The 26,721-nt window shown below is 38.7% G+C and overlaps 1 protein-coding gene across 1 annotated transcript in view; it reads left to right on the plus strand.

The window, feature by feature from the left end:
* The first annotated feature begins 387 nt into the window (after nt 1-387).
* The window catches only part of STK3 (serine/threonine kinase 3), a 492,549-nt gene continuing 466,215 nt past the window's right edge, over nt 388-26,721 (plus strand). Inside the window, exons 1-2 of the mRNA XM_036757214.1 lie at nt 388-553; nt 22,617-22,697. Coding sequence (XP_036613109.1) covers nt 528-553; nt 22,617-22,697 — 107 coding nt within the window. The 5' untranslated portion in view covers nt 388-527. The remainder of the gene's footprint in view (nt 554-22,616; nt 22,698-26,721) is intronic.

Raw genomic sequence — 26,721 nt, forward strand, 5'->3', positions numbered from 1 at the left:
GGGGAGCTCTCGTGAGGCCGGGAGCGCGCTCATGGGGGGAGAGCGCGCGCGGTGGGGGAAGGGGAGCGCGCCCCGGTGGGAGTGGGGAGCGCGCGGCTCAGCACGTGCTGCTCCCGCCGGGTTTCCGGGCGGGCCAAGGCGGCTTCGGGGCGCGCCCTGTGATGCCTCGGGCTGCTCCGGACTAGGGAACTCCGTCTTTCCTCGTCTTCGTCCTCGTCCTCGTCCTCGTCCTCGTCCTCCCATCACCGCGGGAGATCGGCTCCCCACGCCAGCCTTGCTGGGCTGCGCTGGGCGGCGGCGGCAGCGCTCTGCCGCGTCCCGGGCCCAGGGAGGGGGCGGGCCCGGGGGCGGGCCCGGGGGCGGGGCAGGACGCGAGAGCCGCCTGCGGGGCAGGAGGAGGCGGAGGATCCGCCGCGGAGTGACGGCAAAGTTGGTCCGAGTTTCTCGGAGTTTCCCCGCAGAGGTTCCCCGTAGCCCGGGACGGTCGGTGGCCCGGTCTGCCCCCTCCCTCCCCCGCGCCCCGGGCCATGGAGCAGCCGCCGGCGCCCAAGAGGTGAGGAGCCGCGCGCGCACCCGTTGCCGCCGCCGCCGGGCCCGGGCGAGGAGGCGCGGGCTAGGGCCAGCGCAGGGGAGGGCCGGGGGCTGCTAGGCCCGGCCGGTGGAGCCCGGCCTGAGCTGGGTCAATTCCGGGGTGTGTGTGTGTATGCGGGTGGGGGTGCCGGGGCCTGCTGGGGACCTGGAGGGTGTGTGTGCTTTGTGTGTGTGTGTGTGTGTGTATGTGTATGTATGTATGTATATGTGAGACTCAGTTTACCGTCGGGAAGCCGATCCGCCTCCCCTTAAGCAGCATCTCCCCTCCCCCCTCCCCCTTTCTAAAGCACGGGCTGGGTGCACACACAACTGGTGGACTCCCCACTCCAGGGTCTGGGCGGCAGCGGCAGTATCAAAAAGTTGTGTAGGGCTGATGGCACTGACTATTTGCAAAGTCTTTGGCAGCTTCACCCCTTCGTTAGGAAGACCAGGCTTTAACTGGCTTGTTCGTGCCCAGTTTAAGGAATTAAATATTAATAGAGTCAGAGACCTCCGAAAACCCTCCTGTGGAAATGCTTCATTGACAGGTGTTCTTGATGAACTCATGGCGGCTTCTGGCTCCTAGACAGAGACCAAATTAGAATAGAGTTTTTTTCTTTTTTAATCTCTCTCTCTCTTTCTAGGTTTTGGGTTTTTCTCTGAGCCTGTCAAGCCAGTTGCCTTTTATTTATGGTCAGCTCTTGGAATATACTGTGGTATTTGTATTGCAAATATAGCAGTGTGTATTGTAAGTGGTTTTGTATTGGTATGTGATTAAAGCAGATCCACTGGTTATAAGCCTATCTTTCAAAAGAGAATGAAGAAACTTTCTAGTAGGTGTTAGATACGACTTGTAACCAAGATCTTAATTTTGGGAAAAAAAATTGTAAAATAAAGATCCTAATCTTCACCAAAAGAGGCATTTGGAGGATCAAAGAGTTCATGTTTTTAGATACTTAAGAGATCTTTGAGATAAAAGGTGTTTTATTCGAGAGCATGGGCTCTCGAAAGAAAGTTGACGTTTTAGGAGCTGTTATGACTTGTATACATTAGACATGTGAGCCTTGAGGCCTGGAAGCCATCTGTTCAGGTAAAAAAAAAAAAGTGGTCCCCAAAAGGGACTTAATATCAGTTCACTTGAAACAGAAGCCATTATTAGATAGATTTCCTTCTAGCATTTTGAAAAGTGTAAGCTTACTGTATGTAGCCAAATTTAATGTTAACCGGAGAAAGGTAAAGTTATATATTTTTTTCATTTGGAATAAAGAAGAAGGTAGCACTGCTGAAATAATTGGATGAGCTCATCCTGAAAAACTGAATAGAAGGAGAGCTTTTCTATTTCTGTTTTCCCTTTGTTAGATAAAGGCTATCACCTCAGGTAAGATTAGAATATGTTACATAGATGTTAATAGGTAGGAAGAAAGATGAATCTCCTGCCCAGTGGATTTTTATGCCAAATTACAGAAAGAGCCCTGGGAGAAAACTGTTTATACTGAGAAAATGGGGAAATGGTGAGGGTATCAAGGTGGTAATTTTTATGATGGTTTGTACTTTTCCTAGTGGTATTTGCATTTGTTCAGCAGTCTCTGTTTTTATTTATCTTAAGAGACAAATTGGTTTGGAAGGACTTCTTGAGGGGAAAAATAATGATAATAAATATTGCACATTTTCCCCATCTTGGTATACTTTAAAAACTCACATTCATTATCTCATTTGGTCATTCATTATATGAGTCTTTTGAGGAAAGGAAGATAAGTGGTACATCTTCCATTTGACAGAGGAGGAGATTGAGGCTAAGAGAGACTATAATTCACCCAGGATTGTGCAGCTAATTAGTGGTAGAAGTGGGACTAGAACTCAAATCTTTAGACCTTTAACCTACAATTTCTGTTCTTGCCAATACTGACTGGATGCGGTGGAGGAAATTCTTGATCATCTGTGCGTTGGGCTATGTGGCTGGCCTTTTAGGTCCCTTTGCAACTCTTGGATTCCATGTGGCAGGTGTATAGGGGCAGAGTGTAACTAATAAAGGAACAAATGTACATTCTTTCACATAAATCAGAATAGGAAGAAACAAATGTTCAGAATGAAGAGTAAGTGAAGGATGATGGAAGGCAGGGAAATGACTAGATCAAGAGTGTAGTTGATTTGAAGTTGATTTTAGAAGAACAGAATAACTTTTATGAGTGCTTCGAAGGTGAGTGGTAGGAAGGCAGCCAAAAATAGTTTGCAGAAATAATATCGACAAGAAGTATCAGTGAATGTGAATGAATGAAAAGTACTGTGGAACAAAGTATTGATCCTGGGTTTAAGTGATGACTGGCTATGAAATCAGGAGGTAACTTCAGTCTGTTCCACTGATACAGAGCTCATCCACTCTGAGTCAAAATCTTCATTACCTGGTGTCAAACATTTTGGGGATAAGCTTCTCTGAATTCAACTAATCTGTCTAAAAAAGGCCATATTTCCGAAAACTTTCTGCCAAGGTTTACCCTGCGCTGGCATAACCTTTGAGAACCCAGTGTCACTTGAATAAGACTTTAGTTTTATTGACATTGTTTTTGAATTATGGTGATTTTTTTTGTAGTTAAATAAGGAAATTTTGAAGAGAAGTATTGTGGATAGAGTTCGTGCTGAATTTGACATGATAAACATGGGATTTCAGGTGAAGATGTATAGAATTATGTAGAAAGAGGTCAAGAGGTAGAACTGGAAGGGGTCCTCATTTTACAGTTGAGGAAACTGAGGCCCAAAATTGATACCTAAGCATAGATAGTATTTGAAATTCTGGGGTAACTGTTAAACAGTTATAAAGTAATCAAGGCACAATAAAGTAAGCAAGGCAGTGGGATTAGGAACAGAAAACCCTAATCCATGTTTGCAAAGGAGAGTTACTGGATTTTACTAGGTGGGGTTTGACAGTTTTGTTTTTAGTGTTCAATTATGATATCTTTGTTACATTTGGCATTGTTTTCACCTCTGAAATTCTTGTCTCTTTTAGATTTAGTTTAGTTTGTGACATTGTAGTTTTCTGGTTCTCCTACCTTAATATTGCTTTTCCAGCTCCTTTGATTTCCTCTTCTTCCAAATTCTTAATTGTCCATCCTAGGCTTTTTATTTTATCCCTCTTGGGGCATTCCTTTAGCAGTCATCCCATCATACACAGTCAGTGATTTGCTAATGATTTCCAAATCTACAACTCTAATTCCATTCTCTTAGTCTGGTATTTCCTGTCTATGTGTACTTTGATTCTTTCATTCTCCATGGCCAGATCATCACCAAGTCTTGTCAGTTCTTTAAAGATCTACGAAGCACAAGGTGGTGGTGCTTGCTGGTTTTTTTTTCAATGAATTGAAATTGGTTTATTTTTTTCCATCCAGGCCATTCTAGTCCAGTCACAGTTATCCATATCAAGATTACTTCAGTAGCTTCCCTGTCAAACGTACCCAACTTAGTGCTGGAAGACAGGTTCCAGCCCTGGTTATAGCTCTTGTCAGCAATGTGGCCTCAGTTTGGCAAATCACTTCTATTCTCTTGACCACAGTTTCTTCATCAGTAAAATTGAAGGGTTAGATTAGATGTTCTCTAATGGTCTTTCTTATTCTAGCATTCTGTGATTCTATTCATTTCCTCCTCTAATGCAGAAAAATTAAAATAATATTTATTAAGTTCCTGCTACTTGTAAGGCAGCACTGGTCATACAAAGACAAAGGTGAAACAGTTTCTACCTTTAATGAACTTAGATTTTGTTGGGGGCTTACAATACATTTGAAAGTCAGTGAAGTGAAATGAGGAGGGAGAGAGACTGCTAGCAGGAGGTGTCAGGAAAGGCTTCACAGAGGAAGTAGCGCCTGAGCTGAGTCCTCTGATTCAGCTTCCTCAGAGATGCCAGGTTATTTCCCCCTCCTCCCCCCCCCCAACTACTTTTTTATCAGCGTGAATTCCGTTTCTGGCTCTGCTCCGACATAACTGTGTAACTTCTTGAAATTACTTTTTGCCTCTATTCTCCAGTTTGCAAAATGAAGTGGTTGGAATAGATCATTTTTGAGTTCCCTTCCAGCTCTAGCATTCTGAGATTTGGAGCCTACTATTGTAGACCACAAACACTCTGTCACTTAGTGGTCTTTGAGAATTTTTCCCCCACAGGTCTTTGTGAATGAAAAATTTATCACTGTATTGCCAGCTGGCAGTGAGCCCCGTTGAATTTAGCAGGGTTAGTTATCAGACAGCAAATCTACCTGTACATCAGTCACAGAGTCTGTCCTTGAAGCTTTTGCAGCTCAGTAGGACCTGCCAGAGCTAATATAGCCTTTGAGAACTCAAGTTCACTTCCGTGGTATTCAAATGAGAGGCTGACCAACCAGCAGGCTCTTGTAATAGTTCAGGCATGATGTAATGAGGGCCTGCAGTAGAGCGGGGACAGTATTAGAGGAAAGAAGGGGGTATATATGAGAGATAATTGCAAAAATGAAACCAACTGGCCTTGGCAGGAGACTAAGTATCGGGTGGGGGGGGGGTGATAGATAGTGAGGAATCCAGGATGACTCCTTGGTTGTGAGTCTAAGGACTGGGAGGATGGTGTTGCCCTCAACAACAGTAATGAATTTAGGAGGAGGCGAGGGTTTAGGGGAAAAGATGAGTTTTGGATATGTTGCATTTAAAATGTCTACTGAACATCCAGTTTGAGATGTGAAAAGAGAAAAGCAACTGGAGATGTGAGATTGGAGATCAGTGGAGAGGTTGCGTAGGATAGACGTGATATATAGAGATGATAATTAAATTCGCAGGACCTGATAGAGATCACCAAATGAAATACTATAGAGTTAGAAAAGTGCCTAGAATAGAAAACCTTGAGGGACACCTGTGGTTAGAAGGCATGATCTGGATGAGGATCCAGCAATGGTAACTGAGAAGTGGTCATATAGGTAGGAAAAGAACCAGGATAGAGTGGTGCCCTGAAAACCTAGAAAGAAGAGAGTATCAAGGAAGAGGTGGTGATCAGCAGTGTCAAAGATTACAGAGACATTGAGGAGAATGAGGATTGAGGAAAGACCATTGGATTTGGCATTCAGTCCCAAAAGGAACTCATTCATCTATTTGGTTGAGATTAAGTGGTAAATTTAAGGGCCTACCATGGTTGAATGTTTTAAGTATCTGTTAAGTAATTTTTCCATTATTCATTTTAGATATTTTTTTGAACTATTGGCAAAGGTTAAATTATTTAGGTTTAAATCAGTAATTTATAAACTGGAGCCAGTGAGGAAACAAACAAAATATCTGGCTACAATTATGAAGACTTATCAGTTATTTGCTCTGAAATTTTAAGGTCATGGTACTTTCACTTTAGGTCACCAGATTTTATGTTTTCTTGTGAATGGAGTGTTGAGAATCAGGAAACTTGGCCTTTCTGTTTTCTGATTCCTTTTAAGCCCTTATATTTGAATTTTAAGCAAATCACTTAAACCCTTATTAGCCTCACTGTACTTTTTATTGTATCCCCTGTCTCCTCTATTTCAGATATCACCTTAAATACTTGTATTTTACAATCATATTTGGGATATAAAAGCAATTATGGGAGTGCTGAAAGAGCCAGCATTGCTACTGTTAACCTAGTATTTGTTGTGGGCCTGAATTGCCTCCTAGAAGGGGCAGAACACTTTATTTGTTGATACAGTAGAGTTTATGAGTCAAAATAAAATAAGTGCAGGTTATTCTGTAGGTCACTGGGCAAATTTGCCCATTTGCCTTTCAGGGTAGTCTGACCTTGAGTAGTGGAAGCAACTATGGATTAGCTTCATCTTTTGTTGCCCCCTTGCCTGGTCTGCTCCACACTTTAACCATCAAAAATGAAAATTGACATTAGCTTGATAGGAACTCCCTTATTCATTTTTCTCTCTTCATAAGATACACTATTTCCTCTTTTTATTTTTAACTACTTCTTGTATAGTTCATCTTTCATTGAGGAGCTGAAGGTAGAGTCAATGAAATCTCATCTTTGGGAAGAAAGATGTTAAATCTTAAGTGCAGTAGTACAGATGGTTTACTTTCCCTTAGAGTCACTATGATGCCATGAAGACTGCATCCATTTTTGTGTGTAATGTGTGCCTATAATAATAGTAATACAAATAAAAGGATCACTATATCCATACTATGTATATTCTAGTGTGTGTTATGTTCAACCTTTCCAAGCTGGATCAAGGGAGAGAACAGTTTATCTTGTCAGACCACTTTGCAGGAATGAAAGTTACAGAGAGTACTTAACAATAATGGTTTTATTAATTAGGGTGTATACATCAAAGAGGAAAGGCTTCAGGTAAACTCTGAGTCTGTGTGGTACCGGATATGTGAATGAAAGGTGGAAGACTGAATTAATCATCTTGATGTTTTTTTGCTATTGAAATGTTTGCAGTTACATAGAAACAACTTACTCTCTTTAGGCGGTGTTCCTATTCAGTTCAACACTTATTTTTTTATTAAAGTTTGGGAAATTAGTAGTCTACTATTTCTGTGGATTTGTGAATCTCAGGCTAGGGTTATTGCTATGCTCAGGATACAGTTTTCTATTCCTTACCCTAAAATTTAATCTTTCTTTTTTTTTGGAGGGGGTGCCTCTGGGGATGGTGGGATAGGTATCTGAGTTTCACATCTATCCATGTCATTTTATCCTCTTCAGTGCCATTGCTGACATCTTCCCACTCACTTGGACCAGCATCCTGAACATTGGATCTGAGGCCTGGACCCTCATATCTTGGTCTTCCTGAATTCATTTCTCCAAGTCCCTAGGGAAGTCAAACCACTTACCTTTGGAGAGCTTACCCTAGGATTTCCACCATGGTCAAATTCACATTGAATTTAGCTTTCCACCCAGGGCATCAAACCATTTGCATGCCAACTTTCTTGTAAACCCCCCTGCTTCCATTTTTCCAGGTCAAAGCTCCTTTCCTTGGTCTCTTCTCCCCTTTGGGTCTAGTTTTCACCTATTAGAATCCAAATTCCTTGAAGGTAGGCATTTTCTCTTTTTGTATCCCTAGAGATTATCATTGTGCTTGGCACTTGGTAAAGGAGCTCTCTAAATTACTTCCTACTTAATCTGTATATGGTTTTGTATATATTTGTTTGCATATTGTCTCCCCCTTTAGATTGTAAGCTCCTTGAGGGGAGGAACTGTCTTTGGCCTCTTTCTGTATCCTCAGTGCTTAGAACAGTACCTAGAACATAGTAGGTGCTTAATAAATGTTTATCGATTGATTGAATTTCATTCATATATATTTTTTTTGTAATTTAGCCATATTATTTTTGTGCTCGAGGAAACTTGAACTTAATGTTAACAAGTGCCTGGGCATAAATGCGGTATAATATAGTGGGAAGATAAAACTGATTCTGGAGTCTGAACACTTGGGTTCAAATCCCGTCTCTGCCACTACCAATATTGCCTTGGGTAAACCACTTACTTTTGCTGGGCCTTACTTTTCTTATTTGCAAAATGAGGGGGTGGACTAGATTAGGGATTCTTAACATGGGGTCCATGCACTTTCTTTTTAAAAATATTTTGATAATTATATTTCAATATAATTAGTTTCCTTTATAATTCCATGTATTTTATAAATTTAAAAACATTGTTCTGAGAAGGGGTCCATAGCCTTCATCAGAGTGCCAAAGGGGTCTATGGCACAAAAAATGGTTAAGAATCCCTGAACTAGATGACTTTTAAGGTCCCTTCTAGCTCTAAATCTGTGCTCCTAAATGAATATTCTTTGAGATGATCTTTATGTTAGGAAATTTCTGCATTTGGATTCTTTGGAAGTCATCACCTGAAAAGAAATGAATTGACGAAAGAAAGAACAATCAAGAATTTAGGCAGTGGGGTTGGCAGTTTTGACATCCACAAAAATAATTTATATTGTTAATTTGACACTTGCAAAGTAATTTAAAATGGCAAACATTGTTAGAAAGTATTTTGCCCTTTCTCCCTTTTCTTTTGTCATGGATGGCATACTTTCTCTTATTGTAAGACTAGTCGTGGAGCTTAGGTTCTGTGCTGTAGTGTCGCTGGCTGAAGCATTGCACCTCATCTTAGGGGAGGGGTGAGGTGAAGAAGAAAGAATGGGTATTGCTCTCTGCCTGTTTTCTTAATGCAAAGGGGAATGAAGGGTAATTAATTACTGGTTTACAAAGTTGTGTGTTTTAAAAATGTTTTATTTGTATTTTCCAAATAAATTTTACAAATTTGTCTGTTGGGCCTCAGTTATAGAGGTTTCCAGGTAATAATCTGTGCATACTCTCCCAATCTTGAGGGAGGCCAAGTGATGGTGGTTTGTAGTATCTAAATTTAAGATGGATTTGCCTAGTGAAGAAGATGGCTCATGGGTGTGCAGAAAGTGAAACTATTTTCTGGCTTACTTTTCATCATATATGGCTGCAGGTTGGTAAGGGGGTGGCAGGGGAAGGTGAGGGCAAGATAAGTTAGTCTATACATCTGCAGGGGAATGGTTTCAGAAATTGCCTATGGATTTATGTAGACAGATGCCTTATTATTTTTAGTCTTTATAAATGGAGAAATCAATGAAATCCTTGGGGTTGTGTGACTTCTTTATGGAGAACACAACACAAAGATAACTACCTCAAAATTTTGAACTTGTATTTACCTTTTTTCCCCTGCTCTTCTCTCATAGTACGTTTCCAGGTCTGGGCTAGAGTTTCAGCATAGATGTGTATGAATTAGGTATTAGAAACCAGTTAAGCATTCACTGGAATGGCTTTTGTTTTTGTTCTCTTAGGAACTTTTTCTGGGTATACTCTGACCCACAAGTGTCCTGCCATTCTCTTCTTCCTTCTCTTTAAATTTCTCAACTGGCCTAGTTTCTGGTTTCCTTAAACTAGAAAGATACAAGAAAGGAAAGAATCTGGGATAGGTAACACACTACTAGTGACAAAATGTTGAGCTATCAGATTTTAGGGCTTTTTTTTCTTGCTCAGGTTTACCTCCTGCCTGTCTTGTCTTACATACTTAAAAACAACTGATTTAAGAGATCAAGTTCTCTGCACAAACATAATTCTATTTTCTAAAATAAAAAAGCAAAAGGTTTTTTTTAAATAGCACTTACTCCAGATAGCGATAGAGTGATGGATTAAAGTTATTTTAAATGTACTCATGTATTTTAGATAAAATATTGTAATAGTTTTCTAAAAAGTTCTGTGTTCAAAAAGCGAATGCTGTGAATATCTGGGACTTAAGTATAGACTGCAGCATCCATTTATTTCCTTTATAAACAATAGTGAAAATAAAAAAGGAAACATAGGAGCAGTCTCATTCCATTTGGTCCAAAGAAAGATAAATTGAGAAAAAATAATGAAAGACTTTAAGTATGAGAGAAGATGAGAAAAATCCCAGTTTCCTTTCTGTGAAGGCATTTTGCCAGGAAATTACAATCTTAGTGAATTTCTGGGCAAAAGGCCCATCCTTAGAAAAAAAGGTTATGACAGAATGGAAAAGACAAGACTTTTCATTATTTCTGAAAGAGTCCTTATCTGTAGCACTGTGTTTGTTTTCTTAGATGGGTTCTCTGCATATTACTGTACTAATAATTAAATGGATCCGGCAGATTTTGAAGTTAACTCATAATTTCAAATGAAGGGTAGGGTGGTTAGGTTCTTTTTTAACCACTTAAGGCTTGACAGGAGATAAAAATAGCAGAAGGACAAAGAGAGTAATAAAAGACATGGTTGGAGGAGAGAGTTTGCTTGGTGGATTGGATAGAGACTGTGGTATGGAAATTTTTTTTCTATTTTCTTTTATCTTGCACTATTCAGAATAAAAATTTTCTTTTCCTTTTCCAAGGTTTTTTGTTTTACTGCTAAGGTGAATAAAATGGGTTAGGTAATTAATTTTGTGCTTTTATTTATTCATTTATTCACCAGTAATCTGTTGGGATAAGTGGCAGGAAGGGCCAGTGTATTGTCACACTTATATTGGCTTGAATTCCCATTTAGAAACCCAAGAATTTCATAGGATCAGAGGATTAAGAGATGGAAGGCAGTCCATTTTATCAAAAACAACAACAGCAACAACTGGGGCCTATGTAAAGGGCGAGAAATTTTTCCAAGATTACTCAGGTCCTAAGTAGCAGAGCTGGGATTGGAATGCAAGGCCCCATGATTTCAAATTCAGCATTTAACATGCTTATGTTATTGTAAAGCTCAGAACCTTTTCTCTTTTAGGTATGATGGCTACCAAGTATCAGAAAGGAAGTTAACTATGTATATGAGTTAGGCGGACAGTATTTGATTTGGGGTTAGATTAGTAAGGCAGGTATCAAACAAATGAAGTATTCTTTTCTGTTCCATCTAAAAAGCATAATAAATACTTTAAGAGCCTATTATGTACCAGGTATTGGGTTAGGCATTGGAGATATGATGACAAAATGAAACAGCCCCTTTGTAAAGTGGCTTACATTCTATTGGGGAAAATGTAGTGTGTGTTTATGTGGGTAGTCAATAGGTACATAGAAAATTAAATGTAAACTATATGCAAAGTAATTTTTTGGGGGGGGTGGCTAGAGGCAAATAAGGGGAGTGGAATATTTTTAAGCTTTGGGTAGGAGGTGGTATTTGCACTGAGCTTTGAAGGAAGCTAGGGATATAGTGAAAGATGGAGGTGAGGAAGGAGGGCATTTCAGGAAAAGGGAAGGGGCACGTACAAAGGCAGAGAAACTGAGTTAGAAGATATTCTGTAAGGAATACAATGAAGGTCACTTTAGCAAGTGGAATCATGTTGTGAGTATTATAGCCTGGAAGGGTTGATTGGAGTAGATTGTGAAGAGCTTTAAATGCCAAACGAGGGAATTTTTATCTTAACTGTTGAGTTGAAAGGAGGCCCTTGGAGCTTAAGGCCACTGGAACTTCTTGAACAGGAGAATGACACGGTCATTAGGTCATTAGGAATATTAATGTGGCAACCATGTGGAGGGTACATTAGAGAGGGTGAGACTGATTGTAGGAAGATGCATTGGGAAGGAGGGAAGGAAGGAAACAAGCATTTATTGAGTGCCTGCTGTCCTGCTGTGTGCCTGGCATTGTGCTTTACAAACTTCATCTGATTTGATCCTTAAAACAACCCTGGGAGAGAGGTGCTATTATGTTCTCCATTTTACAGTCGAGAAAACTGAGACAGACAAAGGTTCAGTGACTTGCCCAGATTTACACAGCTAGTAAGTGTCTGAGGCCAGATCTGAACTCAGTTCTGTCTGACTACAGGCCTAGAGCTCTACCCACTGTGCTTCCCAACTTCCTCTCAAGGCAAAACGGTGTTTCATTAATCCAAGTGAGAAGTGATAACAACCTGAACTAGGGCGGGGCCTTGTGAGTGAGAGAAAAGGGGCATTTGTAAGAGAGGTGGACATAGAATCTACAAGATTTGACAGCTGATCAGATATGAGAGGTAGAGGGAGAGACAGGAGTGGTAGATGATTCTGAAGTTGTGAACCTAAGTGTTTGGAAGGATTGTCAGAGTCTCAGCAGAAGCAGGGATTGAGGAAGAGGGGGAGTTTAGGGGGAAAGATACTTAGTTTTGGATGTTTTGAGTATGAGATGCCTGTGAGACATCCTGATGGAAATGTTGGGTAGGCATTGGTGATATAGCATTGTAGTCGGGAGAAGAGACCAGGACTAGATATTACATCGTTGTCAATCTAGAGTTTTACCTGTGGGAGCTGATGAGATCATTGAGTTAGTGTAGAGAGAGCGGGAAGGAAGGCTCAGGATAGAGCCTTAAGGTATACCCACATGTGGAGTGAAACTTGGATGATGTAAGGTTTCCCCTGGCACCAGCCTCAGCTGGCCTTACAACTTTCTTATTTGCACAGTTTTTTTATTTGTCCAGTTTTCAACATAGCTCCACTTCAGGGGTCCTTAGATATGCTGAATGAAGCAGGAGAGATAAGGAAGGAGAATAAGATATAGAGACAATATGTTGAGGTCAAGTTGAGAGGATCTAAGGAATCTGCCACATTGACTCAGTCTTTTTTTCAAAGTGTATGAGGCCTTCTCCTGAAAGTAAGGGTATGGCTGTGAGTTAAGAAAAAGAATTAGTGTTGAGAAGAAGCCCTGAATCTCTAGAAGAAGCTACTGTTAGACAAAGCTGCCAAAATATGGGCTTGCTCTTCCTGAGGCCACCTGATTATAGTCTATTATTTCCAGATCTTTTAAATCTATCTCTTCTTTTTTACAGCTAAAACAACTTTCCCTGAAACTCCACTTGGCATCTTGAGCCTGTGCCCATTGGGTGAGGGTATGTGTTAGTCTGTTTTGGATCTCATTGTCAGTGTAGTGTGAAGATTAGGGAGCTCCAGGATGCAGATATAGAAGAGGGCACAGTCATGGCTCTAGACTTTGTGTTGCGTGTTTCTCTGATGTAGTCTATGTTGTGGGAAAACTTGCCTGTTTTAATGTTAGTTCATGCCACCAGAATTTGTCTTAATATTTGAGGGAACCAAGTGTTAAAAAACACTGATTAAATACCTATTTTGTATAAGGTATTCTTCTAGGCTCTAGGCATAGAAAGTTGAATCTCCTTACCATTTGTCGCTGTTATGGTGTGTGGAGATTCGTTGTAGTCCAGGGTTGTGACTCATACTGCTTCAGAGTCCACATGCACAGCATGCAGTGGAACTGGGGATTAAATGATGATAAAGCTTTGTTCCAGATTAAGTTTAATGCTTATTTTCTGGATTATGCCAATTAATTTTCTTTACCTCAAGGTAAGTTTTCCATCTTTAGATAATAGTGCCTAGTGTTGTATTTTGTGTGTCATGTATGGCACCCAGGTAAAGAGATCAAGGCTTCACTCAGACTTCTAATGCCCTGTCAATATCCCTTATATGTGTTTGGACTTTCTTAAGAAATTATAATGTAACTGTCCAGTTGCTGCCACTCTAATTATTTTCTAGTTTACCCTAATCAGGTTAGGCAATAAATTATTGCTATCTGGAGCTATAAACTAAGAAAGGTTACCACTCCCATTCTTGTTGAAGCCATTGTAAGAGTATATTCCTAAGAATGCATGTTCTGAGTTTTACTGCTATCACTTTTGTACAGTCAATAGAATTCTCATCTTACAGATGGAGAAACTCAAATACAGAGAGATTTTTGAATGTTACTTACCTAAAGAGGAACTCAGGAACTAGTGCTCATCTGACTTTGGCATTTACCAATCCATATCTCTCAATTAAGGGCCACTGAAATCACTGCAAGAAAGGTAGGAGATTTACTGACTTCAAAGGCAGTATGGCTTCATTAAGAGCATTCTATTTCAGACAAATTTAGTTCCTTTTTTTTTTTTTTGAGAAGATTAGGGAAATAGATAGAGTTTGCCTAGATTTTAAAAATTAAATCTTATTTTATTTTCAGATCTGCATTCTTTTCCTCCCACCTTCCCTACTCTCCCCCATTTGAGAACAGAAGAAAAACATAACTCCTCTACACACACACACACACACACACACACACACAGAATCAAGCAAAACAAATGTCCACATTGGCCATTAAAATAATGTCTTATTCTGTCCTCTAAGTACTCTCTGTCAGGAGGTGTGGGTATCTTGTATCCTCAGGAATTATGATTGATCATTGAGTTATCAGTTTCTAAGCCTGTCATTATCAGTTTCTAAGCCTGTCATTGTATAAATTATTATCTTGGTTCTGCTTACCCCATTCTGTGAGTCTCACTTATACAAGCCTTTCTGATGGGGCGTTTGGGTGCCTGTACTTGGACCCCAATTCTAAAATCACATTTCTCCCTAGCCTCAAGATGCTGTCTCAGGCAGTTTCACCCCAGCCTAGGGACAGTATGCTCTAGCAAAACACTTGTCTCTCTTTATGATACAGTAGCCAGCTGCACCTATAGAATTGAACTGGCTGTGTACTGGCTGAACTGGAGGTGTACTGGCTCATAGAGATGTTTATTACTCACTGGACTATCATATGCATCCTGAACGCATTATGTGTATCCTAGATTTATATATATGTATACTCCCATATGTTTATCTTGTCTAACAAGACATCGATGGGGGCAGCCTGGGTATTTCTTAGTCAGCCCTGACAGGTAGTTGACTTAGTGATGTTTCAGGCCTAAAACCACACCTCCCTGTAGCCCCTCTTTGGGCTATCTCCTGGTGAACTCTAGGTAAAATACGTGGGAAGTAGATACAAAAAGTACATGTTCCTTTAAGAACTAACCACTCCTTAACCACTCCATAATTCCACCCTGGGTCACCTAGTTAGCATATTTGGCACATGTTTTACTATAGTTTAACCTATATAAACTTTACCTGTACCCCCTTTGGATCACAGGTTTCCTAAGAACTCTTGCCTGCTGGAAAGCATAACAATAAATCTTTGCCATCTTGACTTAAAGAATGCTTGAGTCTGTGAATTCATTCCAGACGACCTTGTCAGGGAACTCTAGTCTTGGGGTTCATGTATCTTTCCAACCCTCATCATTCCCATGTTTCTGATACCTTTACTTCTGTCGTTTCTTTGATTACATTCATATACCATAACTTGTTTAGCTATTACCCAGTTGATGGCTCTCTCCTCAGTATTCTGCTTACCATAAATAAAACTCTGCTATAAATATTTATGTATGGATCATTTTCCTCCTTCTTTTATCTTTTTGGGATATTCCGATATTGGCATTACAGGGTCAAAGGGTATTCGCAGTTTAATAGCTTTTTTTTTAAAGAGGCACCCAAGTGGTAACAGTGAATAGAATTCTGAACTTGGAATCAGGAAGACCAAGTTCAAATCCTGCCTGAGACGTTTACTATCTGTTTAACCTGGAGCAAGTCATGGAATCTTTTTCTGCCTAAATTTTCTCAGTGATATAATGGAGATCATAATAGCACCTCTCTTCCAGGGTTGTTGTGAGGATCAAATGAAATGTTATTTGCTAAGCACTTAGCACATAATAGTCACTTAATAAATGTTCCCTTCTCTCTTTAGTTCTAAATTGTTTTCCAAAATGGTTGTTCAAGTTCACAGCTCTACCAACAGTACATCAATGTACCTGTTTTCCCATAGATTTTCTAGCATTGTTGTTTTCTTTGTCAGTTTTGTCAGTCTGATGAACTGATGATTGTCAGGTGGAACCTCAGATTTGTTTTAATTTGCCTTCCGTTCATTATTTTTGTTGTTCAGTCGTTTTAGTCGTGTTTGACTCTTTGTGACTCCATTTGAGGTTTTCTTGGCAAAGGTACTGGGGTGGTTTGCCGTTTCCTTCTCCAGCTCATTTTACAGATGAGGAAACCGAGGCAAACAGGGTTAAATGAACTGCCCAGGTTCACACAGCTAGTAAGTGTCTGAGGCCAGATTTGAACTCAGGTCTTCCTGACTCCAGACCTGGAGCTTTATTCATTGTGCCACCTCGTGCTTTGGAATGGTTTTTTTATGGTTATTGATAGCTTGGATTTCTTCCTCTGAAAACTGCTTATTTGTATCCTTTGACCATTTATCAATCGGGGCATGTTTGCTGAGATTTTAGCAAAGCATTTGATAAATTGTCATTCTAGTCTTGTGGAAAAGACTTAATTTTAATAGAGATGTATATAAAATCAAATACTTGGGTTAAAAAATTAGCTTCACAAGTACAAGATGGGGGAGACATGGCTAGGCAGCACTTTGAAAAATACTACTGGTTTTAGTTGACCATGTGTTCAATATGGAATCAGCAGTTTGATGTGGAAGCCAAGATAGCTAATGTGATCTTTGATTATATTAAGAGGGGTAGAGCTTCCTGGGAATAAGTAGATGATAGTCCCACTGTACTTTGCTTTGGTCAGACTACGTCCGCAAAATTGTATCTGGTTCTGGGCACTGCATTTTAGGAAAGACATTGATAAGCCAGAGAGTATCAGGAGAATGGCATCTAGAATTGGTTTGTGCCATATGGGGATCATTTGAAGGAACTGGGAATGTTTAGTATGGAGAAGAGATGACTTGGGGCAGAGATGGCAGATGGGTCACTATGGCTGTCTAAGGTGTGAAGGGCTGTTGTATGAAAGCAGGATTAGACTTTTCTGTTTTGCTTCAGAGGACCAGGAGCACTGTGTGAAAATTATAAATTGGTCTGCTTTGAGAGGTGGTGAGTTTTCCTTCACTGAGGTCTTCAAGTAGAAGCTGAGTGATCACTTGTCAGGTTTGTTGTAGGAGGTATTCTTTGGTTAGTTTTCAGGGGTGGGGAACCTGCAGTCTTGAGGCCACAGGTGTGGCTTTTTGACTGAGTCCAAGTTTTACAGAACAGATCCTTTTATTAAAGGGGTTTGTTCTGTGAAGCTGATTGCTAAGGATCCTTTCAAATCTGAAATTGTGTGATTCTGTGATGCTGATGGCTATCCTACCTTAACTCTTTACTCTAACTGTGAGATTGCCTCTGCATAGTGAATATTACTTAGTAATAATAGTCAGCAAATATTTCTTATTGAGTGACTTCCCTGTGCAGGGCATGAAAGAATATGGTGTGTGTGTGTGTGTGTGTGTGTGTAATAAGAGTCAGTATGATAGGGTAAAAAGAGCATTCAGTGGATTTGGAGACACAAATCCTGGGTTGGAGTTCTAGCTATGCCATTTACTACCTTTGTGTTCTTTTGAATCCCACTGTATATATGTATGTATATACGTTATATGTGTAAGCTATTAATATTAGCAGTAAGAACCACATTACCATGTGACTTTTATACAGCTTGATAGTAACAGAGTGTGCGTGTGTGTGTGTGTGTCTATGTCTGTGTGTGTGCATAAGTAATCCAGTTCACTTGTATGCCATGGTATCACCTCCCTGATGTTATGGTCCTCTTTGAGAATGAAGGACAAAAAACAACACATATATACTTATATTTGCAATGGGAATCAAAAGAAAGTATTATTATACTTGTCATACCTCCCTTCTAGTTGTGAGGCTTAGAGGAGAAAATATATAAATCACCTTGCAAACTTTAAGGCCTATAAAATGTTAATTATTTAAGATACAAATAAATTGAATTTGATTTTTAGTATTAGTATATCTTTATAAGTCTGTCATTATGAATGTGATTTGTTAATGTATACAATTGTGCTTGTAGTTTTATTGGTTGAAAAGGTGATGGACTCCTAATGTCCTGTGAGCATATCAAAGAAAATCGATATTCAACAGTTATGAGACTTATATTGCTAAACACATTAAACTTTCCGTGATGACACAGCATTTTAAGTTAGGTACTCTTTTCTTTATTATTCATATAATTTGTATATAATTATAAATCATATATAATTTATAATAGTTATTTATTATGTTGTACTCTGTAATCCAGCCAAAGTGGCCTTCTGTTTTTCATACACTGTCCCTCTTCTCTGTACCTTTTTAATAGCCATCCCACATGCCTAGAATTCCCTCTCTTATTACCTTCACATTATAGAATACTTCTTTTCCTTTAAGATGAACCTTAAGATCCATATTTTGCTTGAAGCATTTCCTGATTCCTTTACCACTAGTGCCCTCCCTGCCAAACTATTTTATATTTAACTGCTTTCTTTGTATTTGTATTTATTAACTACCTTTAATACTACATATACGTGTATATATACATACATATATAATGTCTGCATGTAGACGCACATATACATGCATACTTTTTCCCCCTGTCCTTATCTCCCTCATTAGAATGTAAACTCACTGCAACTACGGATTGTTTTGTTTTTTGTACTTGTATCTTCAGAGGGTAGCACAGTGCCTGGTTTGTAGTAGGTACTTAATAAATCAGTGTTTGTTGTTTGATCGTTTGATTAAGGTGCTTTTTCTGATCAAACTTTTTGCCTTGCTTAGGGGAATCAAGGAAAAGAGAAGTTGTGATCCTGAGAATGGCTTCTTTGCAGAAAGATGACTACTTTAATAATTGCATCTTGGTAGTGGCTACCTATTGTTTCCTTGGGAGGAAACTTTAGCTTAGAATACCTGCTGCATCCCCAGGAAATGTCTCTAATTGTGGGGCTCTCAGTTTCCCTGAGGAGACTCTTTTTTTAAAGTTAAGACCTTGCCTGATACTAGGGTAGTGAGTTTCTTTGACAGTACTTTAAGGAACTAACAGGAATGGGAGGAAAAGCTATCTCCTTTAGGAGAGTACCGGACTTTCTCCCTTATGTTACCATTTGGTGTTGTCCTTTCATCATTGAAAAGTTATAGTTTTTTTTGTTGTGTTCCCACACACATTCAAATTTTGATTTCTTTCATGTTCTTGATCACTTGCATCCATTCCCATATGCTTTCCTTGTGGGAAGACTACTACGGCCTCAGAACTGTGCCATGCAGATATGTTACATCTGACATTAGTGACCCCAGAATGATGAAATTGCTATATGGGGAGGTAATTAGGACATAGTAGCTACTCAGGTAGTAGCTATTCAGTTTTACCAGTAGCAACTTAATCCTTACATTTTCTAGGCATTCTGAATTAGATTACATCTGAACTCTCTGCCCATTTATACCTGAACACCTTTACTCCTTTGCTATTACATAGTTATTGCTAATCTTCCTTCCATTCACTTTGTGTTCCTTCTCAATCGTAGTATCAATATTGCACTTTTAATGTGCAATCTTTGTCCAGGTCAAATGTGTTGACACTTCTAGAGGAACTGAACCATATTCATATTGACATTCTTGCTTTAAACAAAACCCAAACATAAAGAGGTTGCAGCTGAATGGAAGAAGAGTTGCCAGGTTCTTCTAGGAAATGATAATGGAATTAGCTTCATTGTGTGGGTAAAGCACTAGACTTGACATCAGGAAGTCTGGAGTTCCTTTGTTATAAGCTATGTGAACCTAGACTAGTCACTTTTCCTCTCAGCCTCATTTTCCTCGTATATAAAATGAGGATAACAGCAGCACCTGCCTTATGGGATTCTTGTGAAGTTGAAATGGGACAACATATATAAATTACTTTGTTTACACTCAAATACAACTAGAAAAATCGTTTTATGGGACATTTGGTCATCTTACTGGATAATACTCATAATGAGGCTAAGAAAAAAGACAAACTTGAAGATCATTGTAGATTGTATGCTATCCTATACTGTAAAGGATAAAGAAGTAGAGAAATTCTTTAAAGAGTCTGACAGAGGCCTTCAGATTTAGTCAAGATACGCTTTGGCATTTGGTAACTTGAAAGAAAAGATGGACTCTTAGAGGCTGGTAAAAACTATGTTAGAAAAAAATGGTTTGGGATCTTGAATTCAAAGTTTTATAGATTACTTAGAAACTTCATGCTGTATAGAGCATAAGTACTTTTAAAGAAGAGAATGAGAAAGGGTCGAATGCAGCAATCATGAAACCACATCATGAAAAATAAGATTGACTGCATCCTGACAGATAGGACATGGCAGGGCATAGGCGCAGTAGCCATTTCAGAATCAGCTGTTTACAGGCAATCAGATCATAGACTAGTTAGAGCAGAGGGTAAAGTAAATAGCAAGTTAGAAGAAAGGATGAAGATGAGGTGTTTCACTTACAATAGTTCAAACAAGCTGTTGGTGCTGAATAATAGGGTTTGGGCTTTGACTTCATCATCATCAAGGTGAAGTCAAAAGAGCCCAGAAAGTGTTCCAGCCCGCCAGCACTGAATTCCCTAGTCAGGCCACTAGTATAGTATACATATTCATTTGTAAAACATCACAGAGTATGATAGTGGATTATGAGCTGTACTGCTTCATACAACACCAAAAATCAGAGAGATTTGTGTGAATACTCTACTAAATCATGTCAGCCAAAAACATTTATGATGAAACCAGAAGGGAAAATGTCAAACAGAGGTAAAATAAATCCTAAATTTAACTCTAAAACCTAAATTAACCCTAAATTTACCAATGTGTTTCTAGCAATAAGTGATCACAATGATATGAAGAAGAGGAAAAGATACTTAGGATAAAGCTGGAATGAGCAGCTAGATCAGACCAGAAATTGATTCTCAGGGAGACATAATTTTAAAAGGCTGGAGAGATTGATGAAAGAGAGGAAGAGATGAAATGACTGGAAAAAATAATGTATAGTATTATTACCAAAAAGATTATTAAGCAGTAACAACTCATATGTCTACTTTCTTGCCTTTATAAAATCTCAGAGAGTATACAGATGTTGAAGATATACCTGTTTTAATTTGATTTCACTCTGTTGAAAAACTTTTTTTGGTTTCCTGTTGCCATATATAAATTCATTAATCTTGTCTTTTACACACTCTTAGTGTCTGGTTTCAGTCTTCCTTTCTAGCATTATCTTATACTACTCTCCTTTACATGCTGTACATCCTAGACAAATTGTACTATTTTGTCAATGGTTTGTATCTTGCTCTTTCCTTTTGTGGGCTGTATTCTCATCTTTTCATCTGTTGAAGTCCCTCCCTTCCCTCAGGGCCCCAGACAGAGGTCAAATAGTCTTTAAACCTTCCCTGCCTCATATGGCTACGTCATAGCACGTTTCCTGTTCTTCCTTTCTGGTGTCATAATTACTTTCTGTACGTCTTTCATACCATTATATTATAAGCTCTTTAAGAAGCACCATCTCTTGTAATTTCTGTATTTCCAACATCTAGCATAGTGCTTCATATAGTATAAATATTTGGATCCATGATTTTACAAGCAGAAGGAATTATTGGTATAGAAACTTATTTGCAATTTATAATCTGGGAAAGCTTCCTGAGAGCTCTGAGAAGCTCAGTGGTCACACAGCTAGATTCGGTACTTGAATTCAGGTCTTCTCATTCAAAAAGTTGGTCCTTTTATCAACTGTGGCATACTGCTTTTTCCTTGTACATAATAGATACTTAATAGATGTTTATTATCAAGCCCCATTATAAATGCTATCTTCTTCCTCAGATTTTCTTAGAGCACTAGACCTTTCTTTTGTGTCTACCACACTTTACTTTGCATTACATTTATTTGTTTACATTATATCCTTCCTATTAGATTATGAACACCTTGAGGATGGAGACTGTTACCTTTATCTTTGTGTCCCCAGTGCTTAGCACAATGTCTTATACATAACAGATACTTAATATTTTTGGTTGAAATTTTATTGAATTATAGGGTTCAGGGACTGGGTCAGAAGGTTAGCCATCCTTCAGTCTTCCTTCAGTCCTTAGTCTACTTCTGTTCCTCTGTCCCAAGAATCCTAGATAAGGAGGGCAAGATTGAGGAAGTAGAGTCTGGAGTCCGTTCTCAGTGGGCCCTCTCATTTTTCCTGTGCCATCATTCCATTCCTGGTTTGGTTCTCCCTCCCTGGTTCTCTTACAGAAATGTGGTGATCACTTTTTTTTTGCCTACTCCCCCTATATCCAGGATAGTTCCTAAAGCCTCATAGTTTGAAATTTTAGCTTTTTTAGTCCCTATAGCACCCAGAGGTATGATCTGCTTTGGGAAAACAAGATCCTTCAGTTGTGGTTAGGTAGGAGATACCTGAGGACTCATAGAATTGTGAAACATAGATGGGATATATGGAACCCTATTGGTGGAGTATGTAGACAAGATAGGCAATGGCTGATTTGTAAATGAACCCTAGCTATTGGAAAATCAGATCATGGTCACCTTTATGACTAACTTTATTGTCAGTTTTTCTTGATTAGAATAGTAAATCACATATATACATAGTCACAGAATTGTAGAGTTGAAAGAGAGCTCTGAGGTCGTCTGTTTTAGCTCATGCCAGAGTTTGGAATTTCCTTTTTGCTTATGGACACTGATTGTTTACCCATATAAAAATAATAGATGGAATATGACTTTGCGTATATGATTTATTCAGATGTAAAAGAAAACACTAGTGAACTTAGAAAATTTAAATTCAGTTTAAAATTAAACTTTTAAAAAATTTTCTTTGCTTGTTCTCTACTACAGAAAACTTTATAGGGTACATAGTCTTACTTTTGGCATTAAAGCCTTTTGCTTTTTTACTCACTAAATTACTTTTCATTTGGCATTTAGAATACTATAAATTTTAAAAGTGATTTTAAATAAAATGTTGTTTCTCATTTTATTAGCAAGCTAAAAAAGCTGAGCGAAGACAGTTTGACTAAGCAGCCTGAAGAAGTCTTTGATGTCTTAGAGAAGCTTGGTGAGGGGTAAGTACACACAACTGTAAAAATTATTTTCAGGAAAAGAACAAGATGAGTATTGAGAAATAGTCATCCAGTATTAATATTTATACAGTTGTACATTGCTTGAATTGTAAATGTATTAAAGTTAAGATATTATGTTAACACCCATGCAAATAGAGGATGGGGAATGACTAAACAGGCAAAAGATGGGGGGAGAAGCCTGTGGCAGGCAGAAGGATGAGGTTAAATTTTACCACAAGTTTAATATGAGTCAGCAATGTCCTGCTGTTGTGAAAAATGCCAACCAAAATAATCCTTCCACTATATTCTGCTTCCACTATACTTATAACATTCTTAATAAAATTTTTATAAATACAGTTTAAATGGGATGTGGAGAAACTAAAGCAGGATATGAGAATAATGACAAGGACAATTAAAATAGAAAGTAGGTCTTAAGAGTACAGTTTAAAGAAATTGGTATTGTTTAAGTGTAGGAAAGAGAAAGCTAAGATGTGGCTTTGGCATATGAGGGTTTTTTTGTTGTTGTTTTTAAATATAGGAATGCTGATCAGGTATTTTTCATGTCTTTGGAAAACAAAACAAGTGGAAATTGACTTAAGTTAAAATGACAGAGATTTTGATTAGACGTAAGGAAGGAACAAATTGACTATTAGGGTAATAAAACCCTGCAAGGACTCCTGAGAAGTTGAGCTATGAATGAAACATGAAAAAAAAAAAAGAAAGAAAAAGTATTTTTTTAGTGCTTGCTATTTGTGATATATTGTGATAGGTGATATGAAAAATAGAGAGTATGAGATACCCACCGCAGCTTCTTTTTCAAATCTTTTCAACCGTTTTCACACCTCCCAAAATTCCCTCCTCCACTCTTTCAGCTGAGAAATTTCACTCATTTCAATGAAAAAATAAAAAAAGTTATTTGCTGAAAGCTTATTCTTTTCTTCTGTTCTTCATTCCATATCATCTAAATGCTTTCTGCTACCATCTCCTCTTTCACTCCTGTGCTACATGAAGAGGTGGTCCTTGTATTTGGCAAGGCTAATGTCTACATGCGCCAGTGATCCCATTCCATCTCACCTTCTATAGCAGATTGTTTCCTCTATCATGCCTGTTCTCTCACTTAATTTCATTGTCTTTCTGTTTCCTGGGTGCCTATAAACATGCCTGTATTACCCCATCATCAAAAAATCTTCCCTTGATCCATCCATCCCCACTAACTATCGTCTCATATCTCTTCTCCCTTTTGTGGCTAAACTTGAGAAGATCATCTACAATCTTTGCTGATACTTCCTTCCATCTTATTCTCTTTTAAAGCCTTGCATTATAACAAAGTTACCAGTGATCCATTTATCGCCAAATCTAATGACCTTTTATCATCCCTCATCATTCTTGAGCTCTCTGCTGCCTTTCACACTGTTGATCACCCTTTTCTTCTTGATACCTTCTCTCTAGGTTTCTGAGACATTAACAGTAATGATAATTATTTATAGCACTTATTTAGTGCTTTTAAGGTTTACAAATTGATTTGCCCAAGTTAACTTATTTGGTACATATAACGACACTGAAGCACATACAGGTTAGGTTACTTGCCTAGTAGGTATTTGAGGCTGGATTCAAACTCAAGACTTCATCCCACCCTTTTTCCTAACCTCAAGAATTACATCTCCAGCTGAAATATTCCATACACATTTTAAGCTCAACATGTCCAAAACTGAACTCATCTTTTCCCCCAAAGTCTTCACTCTTGTGAACTTCCCTACTGCAGATGAGGATACCACCATCTTTTCAGTCACTTAGGTAGGCTCACAACCTAGGTGTGATACTTGACTCCTCACTCTCTTATGCCACTTCTCCATCTCAAATTTGTTGCTAAGTTCTCTTCATTTTACCTTGATAACATATCAAGTCTCTCCCTATTCCAGTCCATCATCTACTTAGCTGTCAAATTAATCTTCCTAAAACTGTAGTTCTGACCATGCCATCATCCTATTCAATAAACTTCTGTCACCTCTAGGACTAAATACAAAATCCTCTATTTGACATTGAAAGTCATTGAAAGCCTGGCCCCCTCCTACCTTTCTCTTTAAAAAAAATTTTTTTTTACCTTATTCACTCCCATGTACTTTTCAGTCTGGTGACATTGGCCTTCTTGCTATTCCTTACACAGCATGCTTGATCTCCTGACTATAGGCATTTTCACTGGCTGTCCTCCATATCTACATTCTCTCCCTTATCTTGAATTTTAGGCTAAGTCAAGTTTATTTGCTTCATTATTAGGTAGAAGGGAACTGTTGAAAGGTTTTGAATAAAGGAACAAGATGATTAGAGCATTTTTAAAAGAAGATTAACTGTCCTTGGAGAAACCACCTTGGTATAATAAAAAGAGTTTTGGGCTTGGCATTAGAAGACCTGGGTTCAAGCTGTGGCTCTCAGTATTTACTACTAGCAAGTCAGTTTTCTCACATGAAACTGGGGATAATAATATCTACATTATCTCATAAGGTTGTAAGAAAAGTACAAGCATACCTTGGAGGTATTATGGGTTTGGTTACAGACCACTGCAATAAAATGAGTATTGCAATAAAACGAGTCACACAAATTTTCTGGTTTCCTAATGCATATAAAAGTTATGTTTTCATTATATTATAGTCTATTAAGTGTGCAGTAGTATTATGTTTAAAAGGATTTACAAACCTTAATTAAAAATACTTTATTGCTAAAAAATGCTAACCATCACCTGAGCCTTTATAGCAAGTTGTAATCTTTTTGCTGGTGGAAGTTTTGCCTCGATGTTGATGGCTTCTGACTGATCAGGGTGGTGGTTGCTGAAGGTTGGAGTGGCTGGGGCAATTTCTTAAAATAAGACAGCAATGAGGTTTGCCCCATCAATTGACTTTTCCTTTCACTTGAATACTTAGAGGCCATTCCAGGGTTATTGATTGGCTTAATTTCAATATTGTTGTGTCCCAGAGTAGCCCAAGGAGAGGGAGAGAGACTGGAAACAGCAGGTTGGTGGAGCAGTCAGAACACATACAACATTTACCAATTAAGTTTGATGTCTTACATGGGCGTTTGTGGCACCCCAAAACAATTACAATCGTAATATCAAAGATCACTGATCACAGATCACTATAACAGATATAATAATAATGAAAAAGTCTGAAATATTGCAAGAATTACCCTAATGTGACACAGAGACATTATATAAGCACATGCTGTTGGAAAAATGGCACCAACAGACTTGATTGACCCAGGGTTGCCACAGATTTTAAATTTGTTAAAAATGAAGTGCAATAAAGTAAAGTGCAGAAAAATGACGTATGCCCATATTTTGAACTAAAGGGCTTTATAATGTAAGTTGTTAACTGCAACAGCAAGCATTTATTAAGTCCCTGCCCCCAAGGAGTTTACATTCTAAAGAGGAAGCTGAAATTACCTGGCTTAGGGATATGATGGAGGAATCAGATTGTAGACTGGCAAGAAGTGAAAAGATCACTAGTTTGGGCACTTTCCTAAAATGGGGGTTCTGGAGCCATTGAAACAGAGGGAGGGGCTGAGGTTGCTTCTGAGTTGCGAATTCCAGGGCTGAAGTTATCTTCCAGGATGAAGACTTTTCTGAGACATGATAGAAGTGTCCCTGGAGAGAAATGATGTCCTTGCTAATCATGACAGTGACTTCCTATTGCTTGCAGAGTAAAACCTAAGCTCTTTTGCTGTGATTCAGGGCTTCTAGAGATTGGTGCCATTCTATATCTTCAGTTTTGACATGCTTCATAGTTTGCCAAACTGATCTACTTTCAGCTCCCTGAACATAGCCTATGCTTTCCTGACTCTTGGTTTTGCTCATGCTATTACCTATTCCTGGAATGCCTTTCTTCCCTCTCTTTGTCTGTTAGATTCCTAGTCATCCTTTTGTTTTTATGTCATCATTTCTGAACATATTCTCTCTCTAACACCCCTCCAGCAATGCATCATTTGTAACAAAGAATATATAAAAAAAAAGAGAAAACAGTTTATCAAAAACAAGGAG

Source organism: Trichosurus vulpecula, chromosome 1 (genome assembly GCF_011100635.1).
Source record: "Trichosurus vulpecula isolate mTriVul1 chromosome 1, mTriVul1.pri, whole genome shotgun sequence".
Taxonomy (NCBI): domain Eukaryota; kingdom Metazoa; phylum Chordata; class Mammalia; order Diprotodontia; family Phalangeridae; genus Trichosurus; species Trichosurus vulpecula.